At 42.9% G+C, this 24,176-nt stretch overlaps 2 protein-coding genes and 1 long non-coding RNA gene across 3 annotated transcripts in view; 2 read left to right on the top strand and 1 right to left on the bottom strand.

The window, feature by feature from the left end:
- The window catches only part of LOC103386004 (low-density lipoprotein receptor-related protein 1-like), a 98,270-nt gene that overhangs the window by 13,163 nt on the left and 60,931 nt on the right, over positions 1 to 24,176 (bottom strand). Inside the window, exons 32-72 of the mRNA XM_025059921.1 lie at positions 22,402 to 22,496; positions 22,165 to 22,314; positions 21,401 to 21,541; positions 21,097 to 21,222; positions 20,835 to 20,966; positions 20,170 to 20,304; positions 19,850 to 19,979; positions 19,635 to 19,761; positions 19,391 to 19,542; positions 18,683 to 18,807; positions 18,137 to 18,511; positions 13,911 to 14,100; positions 13,607 to 13,811; positions 12,646 to 12,838; positions 11,962 to 12,087; positions 10,659 to 10,787; positions 10,444 to 10,563; positions 10,228 to 10,341; positions 9,997 to 10,146; positions 9,715 to 9,837; positions 9,523 to 9,639; positions 8,974 to 9,102; positions 8,753 to 8,875; positions 8,533 to 8,673; positions 8,061 to 8,248; positions 7,786 to 7,969; positions 7,621 to 7,706; positions 7,408 to 7,527; positions 7,064 to 7,251; positions 6,301 to 6,506; positions 6,021 to 6,209; positions 5,762 to 5,910; positions 5,358 to 5,451; positions 5,104 to 5,220; positions 4,450 to 4,569; positions 3,852 to 3,974; positions 3,601 to 3,726; positions 1,449 to 1,565; positions 748 to 854; positions 536 to 668; positions 288 to 410 (exon numbers count right to left, since the gene is read on the bottom strand). Coding sequence (XP_024915689.1) covers positions 288 to 410; positions 536 to 668; positions 748 to 854; positions 1,449 to 1,565; positions 3,601 to 3,726; positions 3,852 to 3,974; positions 4,450 to 4,569; positions 5,104 to 5,220; positions 5,358 to 5,451; positions 5,762 to 5,910; positions 6,021 to 6,209; positions 6,301 to 6,506; positions 7,064 to 7,251; positions 7,408 to 7,527; positions 7,621 to 7,706; positions 7,786 to 7,969; positions 8,061 to 8,248; positions 8,533 to 8,673; positions 8,753 to 8,875; positions 8,974 to 9,102; positions 9,523 to 9,639; positions 9,715 to 9,837; positions 9,997 to 10,146; positions 10,228 to 10,341; positions 10,444 to 10,563; positions 10,659 to 10,787; positions 11,962 to 12,087; positions 12,646 to 12,838; positions 13,607 to 13,811; positions 13,911 to 14,100; positions 18,137 to 18,511; positions 18,683 to 18,807; positions 19,391 to 19,542; positions 19,635 to 19,761; positions 19,850 to 19,979; positions 20,170 to 20,304; positions 20,835 to 20,966; positions 21,097 to 21,222; positions 21,401 to 21,541; positions 22,165 to 22,314; positions 22,402 to 22,496 — 5,918 coding nt within the window. The remainder of the gene's footprint in view (positions 1 to 287; positions 411 to 535; positions 669 to 747; positions 855 to 1,448; positions 1,566 to 3,600; positions 3,727 to 3,851; positions 3,975 to 4,449; positions 4,570 to 5,103; positions 5,221 to 5,357; positions 5,452 to 5,761; positions 5,911 to 6,020; positions 6,210 to 6,300; positions 6,507 to 7,063; positions 7,252 to 7,407; positions 7,528 to 7,620; positions 7,707 to 7,785; positions 7,970 to 8,060; positions 8,249 to 8,532; positions 8,674 to 8,752; positions 8,876 to 8,973; positions 9,103 to 9,522; positions 9,640 to 9,714; positions 9,838 to 9,996; positions 10,147 to 10,227; positions 10,342 to 10,443; positions 10,564 to 10,658; positions 10,788 to 11,961; positions 12,088 to 12,645; positions 12,839 to 13,606; positions 13,812 to 13,910; positions 14,101 to 18,136; positions 18,512 to 18,682; positions 18,808 to 19,390; positions 19,543 to 19,634; positions 19,762 to 19,849; positions 19,980 to 20,169; positions 20,305 to 20,834; positions 20,967 to 21,096; positions 21,223 to 21,400; positions 21,542 to 22,164; positions 22,315 to 22,401; positions 22,497 to 24,176) is intronic.
- On the top strand, positions 10,794 to 15,248 carry LOC107989222 (uncharacterized). Its single transcript, XR_003051058.1, has 3 exons — positions 10,794 to 11,343; positions 11,970 to 12,097; positions 14,732 to 15,248. It is a non-coding gene; the product is annotated as an uncharacterized LOC107989222 (long non-coding RNA).
- LOC112487714 (delta-type opioid receptor-like) lies at positions 16,094 to 17,594 on the top strand. Its single transcript, XM_025059920.1, has one exon. It carries the CDS (start codon positions 16,291 to 16,293, stop codon positions 17,326 to 17,328), a length of 1,038 nt encoding a protein of 345 aa, XP_024915688.1. The 5' UTR covers positions 16,094 to 16,290; the 3' UTR covers positions 17,329 to 17,594.

The raw sequence follows: 24,176 nt of genomic DNA on the forward strand, positions 1-24,176 counted from the left end.
GTTGGAAAGGTTTGGCGGGAAGGATTGAAGCTGAACGGGCCACATCTGGCCCCCAGGCCTTAGTTTCCCCATGCCTGGGTTAGCAGAATCGTTTAGTTTATTTTTTTTTGTTACAGTTATTTCTGTTAAGAGCAAAATAATAGTTTTTAAAGTTTAAAATATCTAAAAAATAATGCAGTAAATGCAGCATCAAATGAAGTTTACAGGACAGTTTTCTCAGGTTTTCTGTGTTGTTGGTGTTTTTCTATATAGCACCGTGTTCATATGTGAAGAGCAGGAAGTCTCACCACACTCCTCTGGGTTCTCATCAGAGTTGTCTCCACAGTCGTCCTCACCATCACACTTCCAGCCCAGAGGCTTGCACAGAGTGTTATTGCACTGAAACTCGTCCAGGGGGCAGTATCTGCCCACTTTAGAAATAGTACAGAAAGAAGAGGGGAAAAATATAAATGAGTCCTCACATTCATCAAGTGTTTTTTTTTCACATTTGCAGCTTCAGTTTCAGCCACTGGACAAACGGCCGTGTGTTTATTACCACCAGTGTCGCATTTCTCCTCGTCGCTGCCGTCCATGCAGTCTGCATCGGCGTCACAGCGCCAGCGGAAGGGGATGCAGTGGCCGTTCTTGCACTGGAACTGATCGCTGTCACACTTCACATCGCAGCCGTTCTGAGAGCAGAGGACCACAGTGGGTTTTTTTATAGTTGTGACACAGCTGAGATATGACCAGTGGAGGAGTTGACCCTACCTCGTCTGAACCGTCGGCACAATCATGGTCCCCGTCACACTTCCATCGCCCGGCAATGCAGCGACCATTGGTGCAGGAGAACTCGCTCTCTGAACACTGCCGTGGCACTGGGGAGAAAACAGGACAACTCATGAGACAAGACTGAGAGGAGACACTGAAGGGCAGACAGGGCAGAGAGAAGAGGGGGCAAAAGAAGGGGGAAAGGAAAAGACGGAGAAGTGCAAAACCACAAAAAACAGGACTGTTTATATCAAGACAGTAAAAAAAAACAACTCATGAGAACCAGGGGAGGGAGGTAGTACCACATCCTATACTTCAGGAAGAAGATAAAAATGGAACACAAGACAAGCTGGGTCCAACAAGAACAGGGGTGGGGGTGGAGGAGGAGGGGGTGGGGGTGGATGGTGGAGCTAAAACTGTGAAAACACCTACCTCTGGCTCACAGCAACAGGCCAGTGTGAAATGCAAAATAGACATGACATGATATGAGGTGTGCAAATGGCCACAGAACTGAAACCATGCCTATACACGACCATGCCTATACTCTATACTGAACAGTAGGTGGCGCACACATACACACAGTGAACGGTGACACCATACCAGAATATACTGATGCATTCTGTTTACACCAGAGACTGACTCTGTGTGTGAGACGAAGCTCCTCCAACATCAAACTCCTACGTCATAATCAGAGGACATACCACACTTGTCCTCGTCAGAGTTGTCTCCACAGTCATTGTCATAGTCACACTGCCAACGTCCAGGCACGCAGCGGTTGTTCTTACAGCGGAACTGGTACGGCTCACATGTCCTCTCGTCTGTCAGCCAAAAAAAAAGAGACTAGATTAGATTGGATTAAGTAAATAGAAAAAATAGATTCGGGTAAATTAATAGATTAGATTGGTTTAGATTACCGTAGATTATGTTTAGTAAATTGAAAAATTAGATTAAGGTAAATTAATAGATTAGATTAAATTACCGTAGATTATTATATTTTATTAGATTGGATTAGATTAGATGAGGTAAACTAGATAGATAGAAGTAACATTCTGGGAGATTCCTTAGTTTTCAGATTACATCCATGGGGAACAAGGGATGGGTCGTAGCCAACTAGTTTATAATAAAATAATTTCATACATTTTTTTAAAATAAAAAAAATGTATATAGAATTTTGTTCCCATCACCTTTTGCTAGAAAACATTAAAAGATTCAGGAGAAATCTGTGTGCGTAAAGGGTTAATGGCGGACACCACTGCTTAATGTGCATGCTTTCTCAGACGTTCGTCATTGGGTGCGTTCAAAACAGTCATGATCCTGTCACATAGTGATCTTAAGAATACTTCACTTATCATATTGTTTAATGTTTAACAAACAGAGTTAAGTTTTTTTATATTATTTAATGTTTAACAAACAGAGTTAAGTCCCTGAACAGTAGTGGCATTATTTATTTCCTCCGTCCTTTTTCCTGGAAGGATGGAGTGTTCTAACGTTTCGTACACTTTATCTTCTCCACTGCCATCTGTCTCTGTCTCTGTCCTGCTCTTACCACACTCCTCCTTGGGTTCATCTGAGGCGTCGCCGCAGTCATCCTCGCCGTCGCACTTCCACCGCGCTGGTATGCAGCGCCCCGAGTCCTTACAACGAAACTCATCTACGCCACATGTCATTTGAGCTGCAGAGAAACAATACAAGATCGCAATCTTCAATTTAGGAACGGCATCCATTTCAAAATCAGATTGTACCCGGGGACGGTGTTCGTGCTGCTGTGAAGTGATGAAATATTGAATTTTGTCTTACTGCAGTTGGCAGGTTCATCAGATTCATCCACGCAGTCGTTGTCCCTGTCACACACCCACACCCGTGGGATGCAGCGTTTGCTGATGGCACACTGGAACTGGTTGGGGGCGCAGGTAACTTCGGCTGTACGACAACAGAGTCATTTGTTTATATTCTGGCACAAATAAGACAGAATAAAAACAATGAACAGTGAATATCTTTACTTTCAACCTACACCGTTACATCTCACTGTTCTTTTTTTTTTTATTAACAACCACCCAGTAAAAGATGCTAAAATGTAAATTGCAACTCTTAGAATGTCACAGAGGAGTGGGTGCAAGTATCCTCTCTGTGTGGAGGAAGAATGTGTTCTGCAAATGCCATGGCAATTGCATTATGCAACATCATTTGGCCTCAGGCTGTTGTTAAAGAAAAGGTCACAGACCAGAGCTCCGATCTGGAGCTCAGGGATCTTCAATAATTTCCTTTCCTTCTTATTAGATTTCTGGAAACGTGTTTAAAAAAATCACTGCAGAGTGTGAAGGTAAATATTCTGACTGGATGTGGCAGGGCCGGGATTAGATGAGGTAAACTAGATAGATAGAAGTAACATTCTGGGAGATTCCTTAGTTTTCAGATTACATCCATGGGGAACAAGGGATGGGTCGTAGCCAACTAGTTTATAATAAAATAATTTCATACATTTTTTTAAAATAAAAAAAATGTATATAGAATTTTGTTCCCATCACCTTTTGCTAGAAAACATTAAAAGATTCAGGAGAAATCTGTGTGCGTAAAGGGTTAATGGCGGACACCACTGCTTAATGTGCATGCTTTCTCAGACATTCGTCATTGGGTGCGTTCAAAACAGTCATGATCCTGTCACATAGTGATCTTAAGAATACTTCACTTATCATATTGTTTAATGTTTAACAAACAGAGTTAAGTTTTTTCCCTGAACAGTAGTGGCATTATTTATTTCCTCCGTCCTTTTTCCTAGAAGGATGGAGTGTTCTAACGTTTCGTACACTTTATCTTCTCCACTGCCATCTGTCTCTGTCTCTGTCCTGTTCTTACCACACTCCTCCTTGGGTTCATCTGAGGCGTCTCCACAGTCATCCTCGCCGTCGCACTTCCACCGCGCTGGTATGCAGCGCCCTGAGTCCTTACAACGAAACTCATCTACGCCACATGTCATTTGAGCTGCAGAGAAACAATACAAGATCACAATCTTCAATTTAGGAACGGCATCCATTTCAAAATCAGATTGTACCCGGGGACGGTGTTCGTGCTGCTGTGAAGTGATGAAATATTGAATTTTGTCTTACTGCAGTTGGCAGGTTCATCAGATTCATCCACGCAGTCGTTGTCCCTGTCACACACCCACACCCGTGGGATGCAGCGTTTGCTGATGGCACACTGGAACTGGTTGGGGGCGCAGGTAACTTCGGCTGTACGACAACAGAGTCATTTGTTATATTCTGGCACAAATAACACGGAATAAAAACAATGAACAGTGAATATCTTTACTTTCAACCTACACCGTTACATCTCACTGTTCTTTTTTTTTTTAACAACCACCCAGTAAAAGATGCTAAAATGTAAATTGCAACTCTTAGAATGTCACAGAGGAGTGGGTGCAAGTATCCTCTCTGTGTGGAGGAAGAATGTGTTCTGCAAATGCCATGGCAATTGCATTATGCAACATCATTTGGCCTCAGGCTGTTGTTAAAGAAAAGGTCACAGACCAGAGCTCCGATCTGGAGCTCAGGGATCTTCAATAATTTCCTTTCCTTCTTATTAGATTTCTGGAAACGTGTTTAAAAAAATCACTGCAGAGTGTGAAGGTAAATATTCTGACTGGATGTGGCAGGGCCGGACCACCAAAATGTAAACATGGGATTAGATTAGAACTCGGACACTCACGGCAGTCTTTCTCATCCTCTCCCTCTCCGCAGTTGTCCTGTCCATTACAACGGAAGATTCCGGGGATGCAGCGACTGGGGTGAGTACATTTAAACTGACTGGGCAGGCACACGTGGATATCTGGGAGTGGAAACACAACATGTAGGTCGTTCTCATGAAATGTTGGCCTAAGATTTTTGCGGTAAGAGAGAATTGTGTTGCGGAGGATGAGGAAATCATAATGACTGAGCATATTTTAACTCCATGAACCTAAATAGACATTATTAAAGTTTATTTTTCTTTAAAAAAACATTATCAAACATTTTTCTAAATGTGAAAAACTCGCTGTATTAGTAATGGTAATCAGTACTGTTGCGGAAGATGAGAACTTGTGTCATGGACGCTTCATTTCTTTTCTTTTTTTTAATTTTTCAGTCACTTCAAATCATCCATTAGAGCATACATTATTTTTTTTTTCTAGGATATATTTGTTCTGTTAATCTGTTAAAATAATAACATAACATACATGCAGACAAATCTGGAAGCATTACAGTAATGAGAATGTTGTCATTACTGCAATTATTCTTTGGTTCAAATAGAGACAATTATTAGCTTGATGATTATGTTTTGTTATTTTACTAAAAGTCATGTTTTATTACTACAATTGAGACATACCACAGTTGGCCTCGTCTGAGTTGTCCTGACAGTCGTTGTCTCCGTCACAGATGTAGGCGGGGTTGGTGCAGATGCCGGTGCCACACTGGAACTGGCCTGGTCTGCATTTAAACTCAGCTACATCGAGGACACACACACACACACACACATGTCAGTGAGTGACACAAAACCAGTCCAGCGAACAAACAAAACAACAACATGTTTCGATGCTGAGTCAACGGAACGGCACAATCCAATCTGGCCTCATCACTCACGGCAGTCCGCGGGCTCATCGGAGCGATCGCCACAGTCGTCTTCGGTGTCACACTTCCACCAGAAGGGAATGCATTTGTCATTTTTACAAACAAACTGTAGAGACAGAAACGGGAGAAGGATTTTTTTTTTGCAAACTTTAAATGTCTTTATACAAGAAACTATATTAAAAAATATGACTCAAGAAATCACACCCCCAGAAATAGGCAGATTAACACGAACCACCAGGGACAGCTTTATTTCACTGTAATATTACTGTGTGACAAAATATATCAGGCCGGTTGTAAAATATAATGATGAATATTTAGTGAGTCGTTTTTTACTCTGAGTTTTTTTTAATAGGCTAAATAGCTAAACTGAGTTTTACTATCTATAAAAAAAATGAGTAAAAAGAACCAATGCTCACCTGACTTGCGGTGCAGTTGGACAAGCACTGTTTGCCGTCCGCCGCAAGGTAGAAATTAGTGGGACAGGCGCACTTGTAGCCTCCTCCGGGAGAGAGCAAACACAGGTTACTGCAGCCTCCGTTGTCTACTTGACATGGGTGGTCAGCCACTGTGTGACAGCAGAAGAAGTACACGGGCAGATTTGAGAGTAAATCATACGGGGACAACTGGACAAGGATGAAATATTTCCCCGTGATGATGAAGGACAGCTGGTTCTACCTTCGGGCTGGCGGTACGGGTGATAAATGTGGACGTCCATGGGCCGGTGTAAGGTGTTGATGAGCATGGTCTTGTTGACTCCCAGGGTCTTGTGAGCTCTGTTGATGGACTTCGTCTCCCAGTCTGTCCAGTAAATGTACTCCTCGAAGAGTGTCATGGCAAAGATGTGAGGAATATCCTGAGTCAGCACTGTAGAGGAGGACAAATGGACGGAGACAAATTAGCTACATGCCACAAAATGGAAACACACATCCTGTATGTGTGTGTGTGTGTGTGTTACCTATGTGCCTGCTGGAGCCATCCAGGCTGGCAAATGCTATATAGTCCTCCCGGGCGTCAGCCCAGTAAATGCGGTCATTGATGAAGTCCAGTGTGAGACCGTTGGGCCATGTGATCTTATCCTCCACAATCACCGTCCTGTTGGTTCCGTCCATTCCAATCCTTCCGATGTGGGGGCTGTCACCCCAGTCGGACCAGTATAAAAACCTGTCAGGGAGGTTCTGATTTAGTTACACCGAGCAGTGTATGATCGGACCTGTTGATAGTCTCATTATGAAGGATTTAAGAAGAACATACACAGAAAAAAAAGAAGGTTTAGAGATACTGTTGTTCTTCTCTGAACATTCTCAAAATAGTATGCCAAGTGCAATGCAACATGACTCCAGTGTTTTCACCTTCTTCAATCAGCTACGTCAGAGCAAACTAGGTAAAAGCTCTTCAGCTGTTGGGCTGTACTGACCAAGATCAACAGGAACAATCCAGTCAACTGTATCTTAAGTCCTGTTTCTTGATCATGACAAAGTTGTGGGTTAGAATTCACCAAATTAAAATGAATGAATTTATGCCATAGTGGGTAAATTACAGGAGGTTTTAAGTTCATTTGTTTATTTATTGAAAAAAGCAGTTTTTAATGGCAAAATATACATCTGAGTTTTGGGGGAAAAATGTTTGGAAACCACTGGCCTGCGGTGACTCTGATTGAACGTTACGTACTAATTACAATAAACTCGCCGTCAGCCAATAGTATTTTGTCTCTCTCTTACCCGTAGCGTACGTCCACTGCCACAGCACGTGGCTCCCTCAGGCCGCTGTTGACCAGCACTGTCCTGTAGGCTCCATTCAGCTTTGACACCTCAATAGTGTCCCGTCCCTTATCACACCAGTACAGGTTTCCTCCCACCCAGTCCACGGCCAGACCGTCTGGGTTGCTGAGCGACGTACGATGAAGGACCTAACAAAAAAAGCCCACACAGAAGTAGCTGCAGATTGTCAGCCTCACAGAAAGGTCTTTTCAAGATGGAAATACGCAGCAACAAAATAAGAGATTTGTTGCTCAAAAGAAAGGTCAGAGACAGGCACTAACATCACATCACCGTACTCAACTGACCTGAACATCGCTGCCGTTGATGTGCATGCGGCGTATCATGCTGCCCTGTGTGGTCACATCTGTCCAGTAAATCATCTGCTGCCTGTAGTCAAAGTCCAGCGCCACGGCGTTGTTCAAGCCCTGTCAAAGCACGGCAGCCGCGTTAGTCTGAGGCGGCAGCGAACCGCTGCAGTGAGGGTTAGAAAACGGACAGTGTTCATCTGCAGCTCTGACCTGTTTGATCAGCGTGTAGTTGGATCCATCCAGGTTGAGCTTTCTGAGGTAATACCGGTTGGCAAAGATGAGGAAGGGTTCCTCATCTGCGTAGCGAGATATTATTTATGAGTGGATTTGTGTTAAACACTTGTCTGAGCGTAATAGATCAGTCATGTTTCTTACCGGAGGTGGATTTGCATATGGTGGGGTTCACAGAGCTGAGCTCAAATCCCTCCACACAGAGGCAGTGGAAGCTGCCGTGTGAGTTGATGCATCGCTGCGTGCAGGGGTAGGTGGTGGTGCACTCGTCGATGTCCACACACGTCTTTCCGTCGTCTTTCAGGCGGAAGCCTGGATGGCATCGACACTGCGAGGTGGAAGAGCGCGTGGTGGTGGTTAATGGACGGATTAATGGTGGTAAACATCAGCCAATCAGGTGTTGGACGGTGTCGACTCACCTTGAAGCCTATTTTCAGGTCTTCACAGAGCTGAGAGCAGCCGCTCATTTTACTGTTCAGGCACTCGTTGATGAAGCAGTTCAGCTCATCAGAGCCGTCGCCGCAGTCGTCCTTATGGTCACACAGCAACGTCTCATTGACACAGTTTCCATTTTTGCACGCGTAGGCCGTGTCGTTGCATTTTTTCTCTGGTTCATGGAAGAAGACAAAAAGATAACAAAGAAAAAACGCGTTAACTGGTGCAGTATTTATTATTGTTTACACTTTTTATTTACCAGTGTTGAAACCAACTTCAAAACTGCAAATGTCACATCCATATATTTATACTAATGAATATTTCCCAGCATGCTGCAGGGCTACAGATGGCAGTGAGACATTTGGCCTGATCTGTTAATGTCGATTAACGTTTTCCTAATAATTTAGAAACAACGTTTTTTGTTTTTTTTTTGTAAGTAGTTAAATTGGTTTTTACCAACGCCAGTGCAGCGTGGGTTTTTGGGTGCTTCGTCTGAGTGGTCGTGGCAGTCAAAGTCTCCATCACACTCCCACGAACTTTGGATGAGACAGCGCCCGTTGGCACAGCGGAACTCGTTGGGTCCACATGTTGGATATTCTGCAATGCGAAAAAAAGTGGAAAAAGTGAAAAGGACACTCTTAATGTTCTTTTTAACGAGGGTCAGCGGTCCACTCACCGCACTCCTGGGACTCATCTGAGCCGTCGCTGCAGTCGTTGTCATGGTCACACACAAAGTGCTTGGGAATACACTGACGGTTCTGGCACATGAACTCGTTGCTGCTGCATGTGTTGTTGAACACTGAAACATAAGGGAATATTTAATAAATATTCAGTAAATTAGGAAAATAAGAGCCCCAGTGTTGGTAAGAATTCTCAACATAAGCTGCTGGCACTCACTACAGCCAGCCTTGACACTCTCATCAGCGCCATCTGGACAGTCTTTGTCCCCATCACACATCCAAAGTCGAGGGATACAGACGTGTACCCCCGGACACTGAAACGCCTCGGTGTTGCAGGTTTTAGACTCTGGTGAAAATGAAAGAACAAATGTGATTTTCAGTCATTTTCTAAAGTTTTAAAAAAAACAAAAAAAATATTGTTTTCATTTCCAGCAAATGGGAACCATTGCGTTAATGTGAGTTCCAAAAGAGGCTCAAGTCACATGGGTCAAACTTAAGGCCCGAGGACCAAATGTGGCCCACCAAGTCATTTTGTATGGCTCCACAATATAAGACTTCTCACTAGAATCCTCCATATTGTACTACAGTAGTAATACATTTGAAAGCCATGGAACATGCATATATACCACCCCCTACAGGCCAGGGCGGAGAGTTACAAACAACAAAATTTTTTTTTTAATCCAAACACTCACTGCACTGGAATTACAAACAACAAAATTTGTGCTTATACTATGTCTTCAGCAGTAGTTTTAATCCAAACACTCACTGCACTGGACGCCCTCGTCACTGCTGTCGCCACAGTCGTCGGCTCCGTCGCACACCCAGCGTTCGGGAATACAGCGATGGTTCCCACACTCAAATTGAGAGGCTGAGCAAAACTTATCTGGAGGAAGAGAAACAAAGTTTACAAAGTGCACAACAAAAAACTACATCGGTGTAGCGGAGCAGCTTGACGTACCGCAGTGAGCCTCGTCTGCACCGTTCTCACAGTCGTTCTCCTTATCACAGGTCCAACTCAGAGGGATGCAGCGTCCACTGGGACAGGCAAAGTAAGTGGTGTTACAGTTCATTTTCTTCCTTCCTGTAAACAGTGACCAACAAGTCAAACAAGAGACGAGCACATACATAAATTTACATAAATCTGTTAATATTTTTTAAATCTGTAATATGTAATGTTATTTTCTTTTTAAACAATTATGTCGTGGAATTGAACCATGAACCTAAGATGTCTCTGAAATACCTGGGCAGTTTAATTCGTCAGAGAAGTCTCCACAGTCATTAGCACCGTCACACTGCCATGATGGAGCGAAGCAGAGTGTAGTGAACTCGCACTTCTGAAATGTCACTCCCTTCACACCCAGGTGGAAGTAACTGGAACAGTCCGTGGCAGCTGAACAAAAGAGAGCAGAGCCTTTTTATACTCGCAGCCTGAGAGTCCGTTATGGAGTCAGAGACGTTCTCGTTGACCTACAGCAGTACATCTCATCACTGGCGTCCTCACAGTCCACCTTCTGGTTACACTTGCTGGAGTTAGTGATGCAGCTTCCATCCCTGCATTGGAATTGATCGGCTGTGCACAGTGTGGCTGAAGCACACACACACACACACACACAAAGAGAGAGACTTGGCGTTTGTTTACAACAGATGATTTGGGCTGAGTCTCGTTCAACCGAAGGACTGGACTCACTGTTGCAGAAAAGTTCATCAGAATTGTCTCCACAGTCATCCTGTCCATTACACCAGGATCGATGGACCACACAGCGACTATTTGTGCATCGTTTGTAGCCCTTCTTACACAACCGGTTGGCTGAGAACAAGATGTGTTATGAACACAACATATGAAAGTCAACACCGAGAGCGACGACTTAAACTGTGTGGGCAGAGAAAAATGTTTGCCCTTACCGCAGTAGGACTGTTTTTCATCAGACTTGTCCTTGCAGTTAGGAACGCCGTCACAGGTCAGGTTGTAGTTAACACAATCTCCATTTCCACACTCAAACTCATCGATGTAGTTACATGTGGTGTTGATCGCTGTGAGAAAAAGACAAGAAAATACACCTTTTACCATGGTGGTGAAATTATTATATTTGTATTGTTTGAAAGTAGTAAATAACATTTGGATCTAAAATATTTAATCACAAAAGACAGAGCACAATTAAGAGTTTCAACTAGATATTTTGCCTTTCCTGTTACTATTTAATTACTTATTTTATTCCTTTTTTTTTTTTGCTAATTGTAAGACTCATTTTTATTCAACTTTGGCCAAATATTGCTGTATTTAGTTTTAAGTGAGCTCTGTGTTGTCTTTTATTTTGGAAAGGGTTGATTGCACTTTAAGGCGGAAGTTCCCTTGTACGGAAATGGCTCTTATAGCAAAACAGAGACTTGACGAAGGACGAAGTTAAACGTAATTCAGCGTTGTGCCTCAGATACTGAGAAGAAAAACGAAAAAAAACTACAATTAAACTAAAGAAAGAACACATTGCGAAGGGTGAAACGACATTAAATGTTCGACCATGACGCTACATTATGTTGACCGACTGTCCAGCCTCGTTAATGAACGGCTCCAGGTGAACGCAACAAACAGGTAGCGACAGCGGCGATGCTAATTTTTCTAACTGACATTAACCCACCGTTGCCAGTGTTAGTTCAATATATATATGTATACATTGGTTTTGCTTGTACTCGAGTAACATTGACGGGGTAACTACGTCTTAGAAATTAAAAAATAAATAAAAGCATAACCCTAAAATATAGTTTTACATTTCCTTGCTGATTTTTGTATTTTTAACCAATATATTTCATTTGTTTTGTTCCAATATACTTTTATTGTTCTTATGTTTCTGTATTTCTAAATCAGCACCATTGTTAATGAGTGTCACATCTTATTTTTTTTATATTAAAAAAATAATGTATGTTTGCGAGTCTACGTTTAAGGGAAATGTTTGTGAAAAAAACAGGTTCATTTATGCTATGAAAAGCTGCCAGGTTTTCTACTGAAAGCCCCTATCATTTAATGGCAGGTTTTATGTATTAAATATAATAAATAAATATAAAACAAAATCTCTGAATTTGGTGTCCTAAACTTCATGTGAAAAGCCTATTTGTGTCCTAAACTTCATGTGAAAAGCCTAAATACATCATATCAAGGGAAATTAATGAATTAACAATTGAATCGTTCTAATATAACCTGTGTTTGTATTACCTATGCAGGTGTTGTCCTCCAAAAGTTTCCTGTCACCCCGACAGCTGCAGTTGACCCTTCCCTCGGAGGTCAGCAGGCACAGATCCTGACATCCTCCATTGTTAACGCGGCAGAGGGAGAACTCACCTACGAAGAGGTAAAGGAAGAAACACACATACGTGGACTTGAGTAAATAAGAAAGTAGAACGTAGCTTTCCTATTCACTTTACACATTAATCCACATCCTACAGGCAGATCCTTAATCAATGAAGCCAGAGCTCAGCAATCACTGAGAGGCATTATTCAATATGACTCATCCTAAATGGGATTTGCTAAGATCTGCCCTTGTCTCTAAGCTTGTATGGTGGGATGTGAAATGGTTCAAAGGACAAGGAAGGACAAAGATAATATAAAGAAATGATTGAGGAAGCAAGGTTTTAGAGAGAACAGCAAGGGAAATGTGTGTGTGTTGTTTGTTGTTTGTTTGTTCATGTGGCAATAAGGACCTGGATTTGTTGGTGTGTTAACTTGAATCACTTCTGTCATCCTATTAACTGCTCACTCGCACACAGGTTTTTTGTACCAGTGTAATTTAAACAAGGGACAAAGAATAATGACTAAAAAAATTGAAACTGCATTTTTATTCTTTACATGAACACACACACATATACAGTATATTCGCGCACACAAAATCTATATACTCACAGCTGTTAGTGTCATTGGCCACTGCGACGATACCCATTGGTTGCTGAGGGATGTCGGCCCGCAGCACCTTCATCTCTCCACCGGTGAATTTGTCAGCTCGGAGCACAGCCCTGCGGACCCAATCGGTCCAGAAGATGTAGTCGCCATAGACAGCTAGGCCGAAGGGATGGACTGGTTCATTCTTCAGCACCACCTGTAGGGGGAAGCATAACCACAGCCATGTCCTCACGTGGGCAGGAAATGCCTGTCTTGCAATAACATTTGACAGAGTCACCAAATCAGCTGATGTGGTAGTGATGTTCTCTAATTCAGTGATGCACACTCACCACTTCATTGTTTCTGCAATGAACTGTGCGGCTCTTTTTAAGATGTCACGGAGCATTTAATGCAGTGATCTGCACTGTATATGTGCATTATCATTTTTTTATTAGTAGTTTTATTATACTCTCTGCCTTATTGCTCAGTCCTGCAAAGTTTATTCTTCTATCGTACTTTTTACCTGCTCCCTACTGTAAAAGGGCCTCTATGGTGTATTATTTTCTTACGAAGACTTTTTTATTGTCTGGCATTCATTGTGAAGAGTGAAGTAAGAATCACATTGTGCAAGGTAATACACATTTCCCTACTGTGAATATGACAGTGACCTTGAATTTGGTTATTTCCTGAATCTTTTCTCATATTTTTTTGAGAAGTTTGTAAACTGGAGGTTTTTGTTGCTATCTTTGTGAGTATGTTGTAGGTCGGTATTTTATGTTGGACGTGAAAACACTGTGTTATCTTTTGTCCCTTTAACTTAACATTACTGTCCAGATTTGTTGTAATTTTAGGAAGTGCATCAAATTCTCTCGGTGTGATTTTACCTCTCTGCTCCTATACTTTATAGTGTACAGTATATACACATACATATATATGTGCACATACATATGTGTCTATTACTTTAGTACAGTTTAGGGGGACTCACATATCGGCGAGTGCCGTCATACTCGCAGCGCTCTATCTTGTCCAGTGTGGCGTCGGAGAAGTACAGTTTTTCGGCACGGTGGTCTATGGCCAGGCCGTTGGGAGTTCTGATGTCAGTGCCAATGATCACAATGACGTTGGAACCAGTTAATGTGGCACGCATGATACTGGGAGACTGCTCATTCCAATTGGTCCAGAACATGAGGCTGCATAAACAAGAGATAAACAGTGACGTAAAGTTTAAAAAAAAAAAAAGCTAGCATTTAATGGTACTATTATTTATAAATAACTCGGTGTGTTCCAACCTTTGGCACTCATCAAGAACAAATGCTCTGGGGTGGTCGTCCCCTGACATGGTGACCACTGTGTGCCGGTCAACGCCCCCCCAGCGTCTCTTATCCACAGTGTGGCGGGTGATTGTGGAGGTTGTGTAGCTCGTCCAGTAGAGCATATTCCACCCTCTGTGGTATGCTAAGCCCTCCACAGAGCCAACATCTGGGGAAAGGAGGAAACATAGCATTAAACCCAGAGAAGGACGGGGCAGATGAGTAAGTCAATTGGTAGTAATGGCTGAGGACACAGTAAGAGATGAAGCTTTTATCCAACAAATAACTCACTGAAATGGTCACAATCAGTGCTGCGTCAAAAGGCAACATCTGGATTGACGGGCATTGTCGTGTCGCAGAACTGACTTGAGATTATTGATATCACAGCTTGGTAGTAATGGCTGAGGACACAGTAAGAGATGAAGCTTTTATCCAACAAATAACTCACTGAAATGGTCACAACAGATACAAGCTAGAGCACAAATGCAATGCAGACATGGACATGGGTATTTGTTTTTGGCTGTCGGTGCAAAAACGTCAGTGGAAAATATTACAAGTACATAATATTTCTTCAAACATTTTCTAACCTCAGTCATGAACATTATTGTTGTTGACATCTCGTACATGCCAGATGTGAGGCTGGCCTGAAGTGGACCATGGGCAGGATGTCTCAGACCCCTGAGCTAAACTGTTACATCCCATGACACTACTGTGTCATCTACAGTTGAGAAGTTAAATGCAATTTGTCCGCTCCACGTCCTTTAAATGAGTAATACACGGTCTACTTCTCGCCTACACAGAAACCCCAGGGCAGTCGAGAGGCAGCCAAGATGGAGGAACACAAAGTTCTGTAGCAGCAGATAGACAACAGCTGCTGCTCTAAACACAAAGTCCTTCTTTAGTGGGGAGTTTTTTTTTTTTAAACCCAACTGTGTGTCAGATGTCCTCAGCTCATAATAATTATCAAATGTACCCTAACAGTGTACTGCATTCCATCTTTCTGCACTGTAGATGATCTCACTGTTATCACAATTCTGTCCCGAGGATTGGTGAGATTCACCACCAGGTGGGACACTTAACACTCCACTTACAGTGAAATGCCAGGAGCATGAATCAACATTTGTTCAGTCCATGCTATAAGAATTTAAATGAGGCAGAGCTGCTGGAAAGTCACGCAGAGGCAGCAACTCCCTTTTGTCCCTCGCGGTCATAAATCAATGCCCTTAAAAATCAATAGAAGGCTTCGTCAAATCCATTCTCCTTTATTTCCTATTTTCACTGTACTGTTAATGAACAATAAATCTTTGGCCCGGCGCATGTTCTGACTCAAATTCCTCTGTTTATCTCCATGTTGTCGTTGACCTAAGCCTATCTAAAAGGTCCTGTTTGTGTCGGCGTTGGTTGATGATAATGCAGTTGAGCTAAATTTATAGCTGCTGATCTCAGGTGGTTACTGTGACACCAATAGTTTTTTTTTATTGCAGTGTGATCTGCAGCAGGTGTTAGAGTTGTTTACTGTCAGACCAGCAATAATTACCATGATGCCTGAGAGCAAACACCGTCTTATCTTCCCTGTGTATGTTCTATATCAGTATGTATACAGAACTGGACTGAAAGTTCTTAACTATTTAGAAAATTAGCCAAACATTGCACCCTTGGAAAAATTATCTTTGTGTTTAGGTCCTCCCACAAAGAGCAGCCCAGCCCATATCGGCCCTGCTCTGTCATAGTCCAGAGTTCATTTGCCTTTTACTCAGCCCCGATTTGTAAATCTTTTCAGCGACTCTTTTCTCCCGTCCTGCTCGTCTGGTGTTGGGGTTTTAAAGAGAGGCTGTCTCTGTGGAGCAAGAAGAAGGCTGATTGTGGATTTCTGACCTGATTACGGTGTCATGTGGAGTTGCTGCCTGCTTGAAAATGACAGAAAATCACAGCATTTACCTCTCAGAATTTGGATGCTCCTAACAACAGGCTTTGTAGATGGATTGGGACCTCAGCGACTGAAAGGAATCTGTAATGATCCAACTTGGACGGAGGTTTTTTGCTTCCATAGCCAATCAAAGGTGAAGATGACCTAATTAATAGGCTGCACATTCAAGGACTTTCATACAGTAGATACCAGACTCTCAATCAATAAATTGTAAATGTTGTTATTTTGAATTAATAGGCAATAAATTGTAAATGTTGTTATTTTGACTAACAACATTGATGTCAGATGACTGGAGATCATTTCTAAGAGCAGGATGGGTAATCATTTCCCAGTGGATTATTAGTAATCTCATGACTGGGTGGAGCAGACTGGTGCTACCTGAGGCTGACAGTAGCTGAATACCTGATATAAACCAACAAAACAAAAGACCAAATGGTGCCGTGGAACACTACTGCCTCACAGGGTCAACTGGGAAATCACAGTGACAATGGACTGGCTGATGTGGAGAAAATCCTAGTCCCAATTTTAGACACTCTCATACTAGTACTGGGAGTGGGGGGCCACACTGTGGTGATGGTGATCTTGTGTGGGAGGCTTAGGCGAGGGACCGGACCGGTTGGACAGTCTGTGCGTAACTCCAGTGCAGGCACAGGGACGGACATCCTCCTGGTGGCTCTGAGTGTCGCGGACCTGCTGCTGCTCTCCATGCTTCCCTTCCACACCGTTGCCATAGCCATGCAGCGATGGCCGTTCGGGGACTTCATGTGTCGTCTGGTGGGCTTCTTGGGCTCGGCCTGCTCTTCAGCCAGTGTCTTCACCCTGGCTGTCCTGGCTGTGTCGCGCTATTTGACTATAGTGCATCCTGCCAAAGCCTACAGCCTCCTCTCCTCACCCCGGGTGTCTGCTGCTGCTGCACTGCTCTGGGTGCCGGCCTGCTGCCTTGCTGTCCCACAGCTGGTCTTCCGCTCAGTCGGCACTCCAAAACTAGCTGCTGACGGACTTGCTTGTTTTTCCTTTCAGTCTCATCGCGACCAGGTGATTTATGGATTGGTTCACTTCGTCATGGCCTTCCTGCTTCCCCTGATTACTATTGCGGTGGCCTACAGCAGCATCTATGTTTTTCTGTGGCGGAGTCAGAATAATGGAAGAGCCCCCCAGGTAGAGCGCTACCAGAGGAAGGTGACGCAGACTTCAGCCATGTTGGTGCTGGCTTTTACTCTGTGCTGGCTGCCTTCCTATGGACTGATGCTGGCCCTGCTGGAGGATAACCGCTCAGGAGCCACAGGCACCTCGCCCCGTTATGGTGCTTTTACTGTCTTTGCACGCGTCATGGCTACCTCGTCCACCGTGGTGAATCCTATCCTTTATGTCCTAATGTCTGAAAAATTCAGACAAGACCTACTGCGGCTCTTCAAGAGGGCAGGGCAAAGAGACGGAGGGGCTGTGACTGTGACTGCTGCTGGATCGTAACACTGTCAGGATCTCAGTCATGACTTGCAAAAACTCTGATTTATTCATCATTATATCATATCATCATTTTATTTGTATCGCATCATTTCCTCTGTATCCTGATATTGTATGTATTGTATCACCAGATTCTTGTCAGTATACCTGACCCTAATAAATCCTAATACATGAGCACTCACTTTGAAAAAAATGGGTTTCTCAGATTATTACGTACTTCCTTCCACACTACTTTTTACCTGTTGCTCCGTGAAGTACTGTACTGTAAAAACTTTACACTTTTTACCTGTTGTACTTCACAAGTACAGTACTTGTGAAGTACTGTACTGTAAAAACTTTACAAAGACGAGGAGTTGTTTGCTTTAATACTCATACAACAAACGTGCAACAAATGTTTTAAATTATACAAGATTTAACCTTTTGGGAGGAGCACGTCTCCAGGGACTGTGGGACAATGTCCAATCAGACTTGTACCTGCGTTTATGTGCTGACACATGCTGTATAAAGGCTTGCCTGTCTCAGCATCTGTTCACACTTAAAGACAAAGTCTTCTCAGAACGATGATCAAACTGTTTTTATTTCTACTCTGGCTACAACCTTAGAATAAGAGTTTCTTTGTTCTGTTTTGAAGCAAGCTGTTTATTTTCTTGCCAAGATTTTAACTGGGGTTTAATGTGTGGAACTGAAGCTTTTTTGTGTGGAACAACTACAAATGTGTCTCGAATGTTGACAAAGTTGTGGGTAAATGATTGAAAAACAATAAAAATGTCTATAATTTTTTTTTTTTCTGAACAAAAGATAAGGATGTACTCACTCTCTACTACAGTCTTGCGGTCAGATCCGTCATCGCTGATCTGCTGGATGTTACCAAAGTGGATGTCGCTGAAGAAGATGCGGTTGGCTCCCTTCCCTCCTCCTCCTCTGTAGTCAAAGGTGAGCGCGATGACGTTCTTCATGTGTTCGGGGTCTTCAAACGGTTTTATGGGTGCGTTGAGGTTGTTCTCGTCCGACAGATGCACGCTCTTCAGTATGGTGCGTTCTGAATAAAGGAGGTAGCCGTCGTAGTCGCGGCAGGCTTGGCCATCCTCAGCCAACATGCCGTGGGCACATGCACAAGTACGCTTCCCGTGTCCACGGTAAAGACACAGCTGCTGGCATCCGCCATTCTCCTTTTTGCAAGCATTGGTTCCTGCGCAAAAAAAGATAGAATTGTTTGCTTAATATATTTGCTTTTTTTTACCTTTACATCTCCAAATACAGTATTACAGACGTCTTTGACAGGTTTCACAGATGTTACCTTGTTGCCTGGCCCTGTTGAAAACATCTTTGACAGGTTTCACAGATGTTGTTGCTGTTGTACCTTGTTGCCTGGCCCTGTTGAAAACCTTGATGTCTTTTAACTGCACGCCTATGCCAGTCCTTAGAGACACAGACTCGGTGGCATTGTCCTTGTTGCCTCTCTTTATGGAGCCGTTTGCGTGAGTTCTGTTGAAGCAGTGTGAAAGTGTTGTATATTATACAGCAGGACAGGCCTAATGTATGGTATAAGTTAAAGATAATTAGCCTGTGTACACTGTACAATGAACTCGCACTACAACTAGCATTTTAATTTAATTTAGGAACCACACACACATTCACACACGCTCAGAAAGCCACTGCCAACACAGCGAAAACCAAATCAAAACAACTGTGGGTGGAGGGGCGGAGGGGGGCACACATACCATAGTTTGAGAACTGCACATTCATAGCATAAAATGCAGTAAATGTCTGTGGTGTGGCTTCGTAAAAGTATTTGTTTTTAGGTAGAAAAATGTTTTGCTCTTTGGTGTTTTTGTAGGTTATAAAATGATCACGATTCATTTTTTTGTTGTTGAATAATTTACAGCAAGTGCACTTAAAACAGGATGAAAAATATATGTGACATAATGGAACAAAACAGAACCCTCTGGCCTCAGTAGAAATACAGTGTAACTCTGTGGTTCAGTACAGCCTACGTTATAGTCGCTGACGGTGGACAAATCTCATCTGAAGCAGGACAGGTGAGACTGAGTAGGAGGGTGGCTCTGACCTGTCACTCCAGTAAATGTAGCTCTCAAACACAGACACAGAGAACATGTCCATGTTGTTATTGGCAAGAACCACTTCTCTGTTGTCCCCAGTTTCCAGGTTGATGCGCTCAATCTTGTCAGTTCTGGCATCACACCAGTACAGCAGCCCTTCCTATAAAGCACACAGTAACAGATAGGATAATGTAGTCATAATTGGGTTCACTCTGATACACAGCTGTGCCAGAACAGTGCGGTGTTCGTCACCTCATAGTCAATGGAGATGCCATTAGGCCAGCTGATGCTGACGTTGACCAGAACAACCCTCTGGGAGCCGTCCAGTCGAGAGCGCTCGATGCGGGGATACTGACCCCACTCTGTCCAGAACAGATATCTGCTCACATAAACACAGAAGAACACGTGATGCGATTTAAAAACATACAAAAAGACAACAGTTAACGGAGCCTCTCGTCTCCTCTCACCCTTTCTCAGGATGAACGGTGATGGCACGAGGCTTGTCCAGGCCCTGTGAGATGACGACGTAGCGGAAGGAGCCGTTCAACCTGGCCACCTCAATCACATCAAACCCTTGGTCTGTCCAGTAGATGTTTCCTGTGTTCAAATTGGTGAGAAATGATGCTCTGATTGGTGACGACAGTGTATCGATTTAGTGACGTTTTTGTTGGTAACAGATTGTCCAGGAGTCCCAAGGACATAACGTTAAAGACAAGGAAAACATGCAGCTGAAATTCACTGTAAATCATAATACTTTTACCGTACCATGTTTAAAAGTGGTTCTCACCTGCTATCCAGTCAACAGCAATACCCTCCACTCTGCCAATGCCATTAGTGACAACGTCTTCTCTCCAGGTCTGGTCTCTCTTGGCCCTGCTTATAGTGCTCAAGCCCATATCAACCCAGTAGATAGTATCATTATCTGAAAGAAGAAAAACATTGTTATTCTGAATGCATAAATACTTATATATATATTATATATATATTTTATATATATTTGTATATTTTATATATTATTATAATATATTTGTTGGATCAGTGTATACATAGGTCTGTCAAAATGAATGCATTTATTCATCGTAATCATTTCAGTTCATATAATCTATTCAAACATCAGTTCACAATTATGGCATTAACCATGATGATTAAATTGTGAAATTAATCAGATAACATATTTAAATGCATGCGCAAAATAATATTTCCATTGTCCATTTACAGGACTCCACATGAGTTTGAGTATAAAAAATTACAAAGATGATGTTATTCACACAAACTCCGGTTTTTATTTCACCTAAGCAACTTGAGTTTAAAATACCATCTCACTGCCCAGTATGTTGGGCAGGACAATCTATTCTATGAATTTTTAATTAATTTTTGGTAAAAATGTTTTGCCGTCATAAGAGGAGATTTATATAAAAGTCCTCAGTGCATTACAACTGCAACAGTTCTTACCAGCATGGAAGTCGATGCCAACGGCTAACGATGTGCCGGAGACTGGTACGAGGGCGTCAGACTTATCTGAGGGGTCCAATGGAATACCACGAATGCCCTCATGCACAGAATACAACAGGAAAGAACCAACTCCTGCAGACAAATAAAACCCCAGCACATTTCCCCGGTTTATATCAGTAAAGTGTTACATTTAAGATTGTCTTCAACCAGAAATAACTTTAAACTTTGGCTACAGCGCAATGTGTGAATAACGGTGTCGTACCCTCACAAGACTGCTTTCCTCGACGTAGGCTGTATCCTGCTGTGCACATGCAGACTCGGGTTGTTGGAGAGGTGGGAAGACACAGCTGGGAGCAGTCTCCATTGTTATTACTGCAGAGATTGGTGCCTGGGAACACAAAAGCAAAGGAACAAATGGACCAAACAAACCAAAGATGTGCCACAATGACGTGCACAGATGTGCTGTAGTGAAGGTAAACAGGGTGCAGGCACGAAGCGAAACAGTCCATTATCACGGTGGAGGGTTTGTCGAAAAGAAAAAATGGCATTTGCAGTTCAGCCTGTACCTTTTTGCACAGTTTCGTTGTAGATTTTCATGTGCATCATGGGGGACGTGCTGTTTCTCAGGACTTTCCAGTTTCCTCCGTCCTTCTTGTTACAGGTTCCTATTTGATCTGTTCCTTGGTCTGCCCACCAAAGCTTTTCACCTAGAGGTCAAACGCACAAATGGAGACTTAACTACACAGACTTTAACACACTGTACTGTAAACTGTAAGCCTAAAAACAGAGCCAGGTCACATGTCATGTCTACAGTCTTAAAAAGCCTTCACCCAGCAGCCTGCAGTGTCTATTATTGAGCTCTAATTAATTTCATGCAGCTTCTTGGTATTTCACCATAGTGTAAAAAAAAAATCTCTGCAGAGTTCCCTTGTAATTACACCATCATGCTAAGCCACTGCTGGTTAGGCGAGCAGAGTAACGAGCCGAGTGTGCATTTCCACAGATGATTCCACTGTGACACAGCTAACTGTTAAACATAATGTGGGTCAGTGCCAGTGCTGTATGTATGAATAAATGAATTTATGCAGATGATGCAAAAATTGCTTAACTTCACACCTTGAGGTCTGCACTGTGTGAAAGCCCAATGGATATTGAACACGTTTTTAGACTTTTCAAACACTAATTAGGTGACTCAAAGTAAGAAAAGTTTAAGAAGGAAAAGTGAAAATGATGGTGGCTCAAGTTTGGCTCGACCACAGATGATTTCATGAGCAGCTGGAGAATGATGCTGAATATTCATTAGTGAAACTAATGTGTTTTGCAGGCGTACCCATGATGGCCAGGGCGGTGGCCTTGGTCAGTTTGCCCTTGACACCTTCCAGCACCTCCAGCCCAGAGCCGTCCAGTTTGCAGCGGTTGATGGTGCTGTTGCCTGAGCTGATCCAGTAAAGCTGCTCGGTGTCAAAGTCAATCGAGAGACCTGGGAAACAGAGACAGATGAGGTATGTAATGAGTCGCCCCAATTCTATCACATCCAGTCACGGCAGAGGCACAGACGATCACGCACCGACAGGGCCCTTTTGGTTTGTGAAGAGGACGGAGCGGTTGTTGCCATCTGTGTTGGCCATGCTGATGTTATCTCCATCTGTCCAGTAGAGTTTCCTGGAGGACGCGGGGAGAGAAAATTAGGCAATAAAAACAAAAAAAAAAAGCACAACAAGCAACAGTTGGAAAGTGTTTTTCTCACAAAGTAAATAATGCCACTCCATCACACTGACTAACACATCATTTAATCTGAAGCTTGCCAGCTAGGGCTAGCAAACTTATTTAGGCATGTGTTCATTTTAGTATAAAATATAGTAGAAAGTTTCTAATGCACACTCGTTTAGCAGATGAAGACTATGGTAGATGGCAGAAAAGAAATCATTCCTATTTGGACCAATTACACAGATTGGTGGTAATTGACAATTACTGCCACATCAAAAAATGATCAAATCATCTTATGTTGTAAACAGACCAGGATTACTGTATATTTTCAAACTTGAGCTCCACCTAAGTTAGACCAAGAGTGTTGACGTTGGAGGAGCAGCCACAAAAAAAAAGACAGCTTTAGTGTAAACAATTGCCAGCAATGAAATTGACCTCTGTGACGCATTGGGCCCTGTTGTTGACTCCCCCATTCTCCTCCAGTACACACACACACACACACACACACAAACACCTTCCACTTGCCTGGTGGTTCAGACCAGTGTCAGACTGGTCCAGGTCCCCACGTACATCCAGAACACGAGGCTCAGAATGATTGACTGTCATCCCTGTGTCTGGAGTATCTGTAGTCTGTGTTTAAAGGACATCAATCCTTCAAACCCATCACCCACTTCTTGTCGAACCACATCCACCACACCCTTCATTTGTTTGTGAATAAGCCTTTAAATAAAGTTCCTAAAGCATTTACCCTCCCACAATGGCATATTGTACCGCAAACACACATACGCAGACACACACAAAGATGCTGTAGTTTGAGGTCCTCCCTCCCCTCACTGCATTTGTCCCCACCCACTTGTGAACGTATTCTGGGCAGTGTGTTTGTGCCAGAAAGAGGAGTCAGCCCCAGCATATGGATTTAGCATCTGCTTCTCATTTTCCCTCCGTGCCAACAACACTCAGATCAGAGACATTCCTCTGCCGGAGTCTTTTAAAGAGCAGAAGACCAGAGTGTGCACCAAAAAAACACGAGGAGGCAAAAACATTCATAAGAAAACATCCTTCCTCATCTAACTCAGATAGTGAAAGGCAAAAACAAAAAAATTCCTCCAGCAGGACAAAATAAAGTCTATAAATACTGCACAGATGTTTCTTTTCTCTCCTGTTGATGGAAAGACAAGAGGCCCGGGTCAGGGCAGGTCAGAGACGGGGGTTGATGTTTCAGAACGGTAAAGAAAATGCACATTTGTCCAGCAGAGAGTAAGAAAAACAAACAAAACAGAGAAACAGTGACAGGATGTGACTGGGCCTGACAGTAACCTATCTGAGCTTTAAAAATTACACATGGAGCAAAAGTGGGGAGGAAAAAAAAGGGAAACAGGAGGATGAAACCTTATTACAACTGAGGGTAAAAACAGTCAGAGGTTAGGGACCGTGTGTGGAAGGTTAAAGGTGAGAACAGCAGGAACTCTGTGTTTATGGGACAGTGATGCCCAACCACTGTGCTGCAGCACATTAGTGTAGCATGAATACAAACTCTCTTCATTTGTCTTAAAATGTATATGTAATTAATGCAAACAATTTGCCCTTGTTAGTTTATGGGACTCTGACAAGAATGACTAATCAAATACTCTTCTA

This window comes from Cynoglossus semilaevis, chromosome 11 (assembly GCF_000523025.1).
Source record: "Cynoglossus semilaevis isolate Cse_v1.0 chromosome 11, Cse_v1.0, whole genome shotgun sequence".
Classification (NCBI taxonomy): Eukaryota; Metazoa; Chordata; class Actinopteri; order Pleuronectiformes; family Cynoglossidae; genus Cynoglossus; species Cynoglossus semilaevis.

What these genes read in the sequence shown, in the direction of transcription:
- LOC112487714 (XM_025059920.1), top strand. Translation starts at nt 16,291, where the DNA reads ATGGTGCCGTGGAACACTACTGCCTCACAGGGTCAACTGGGAAATCAC.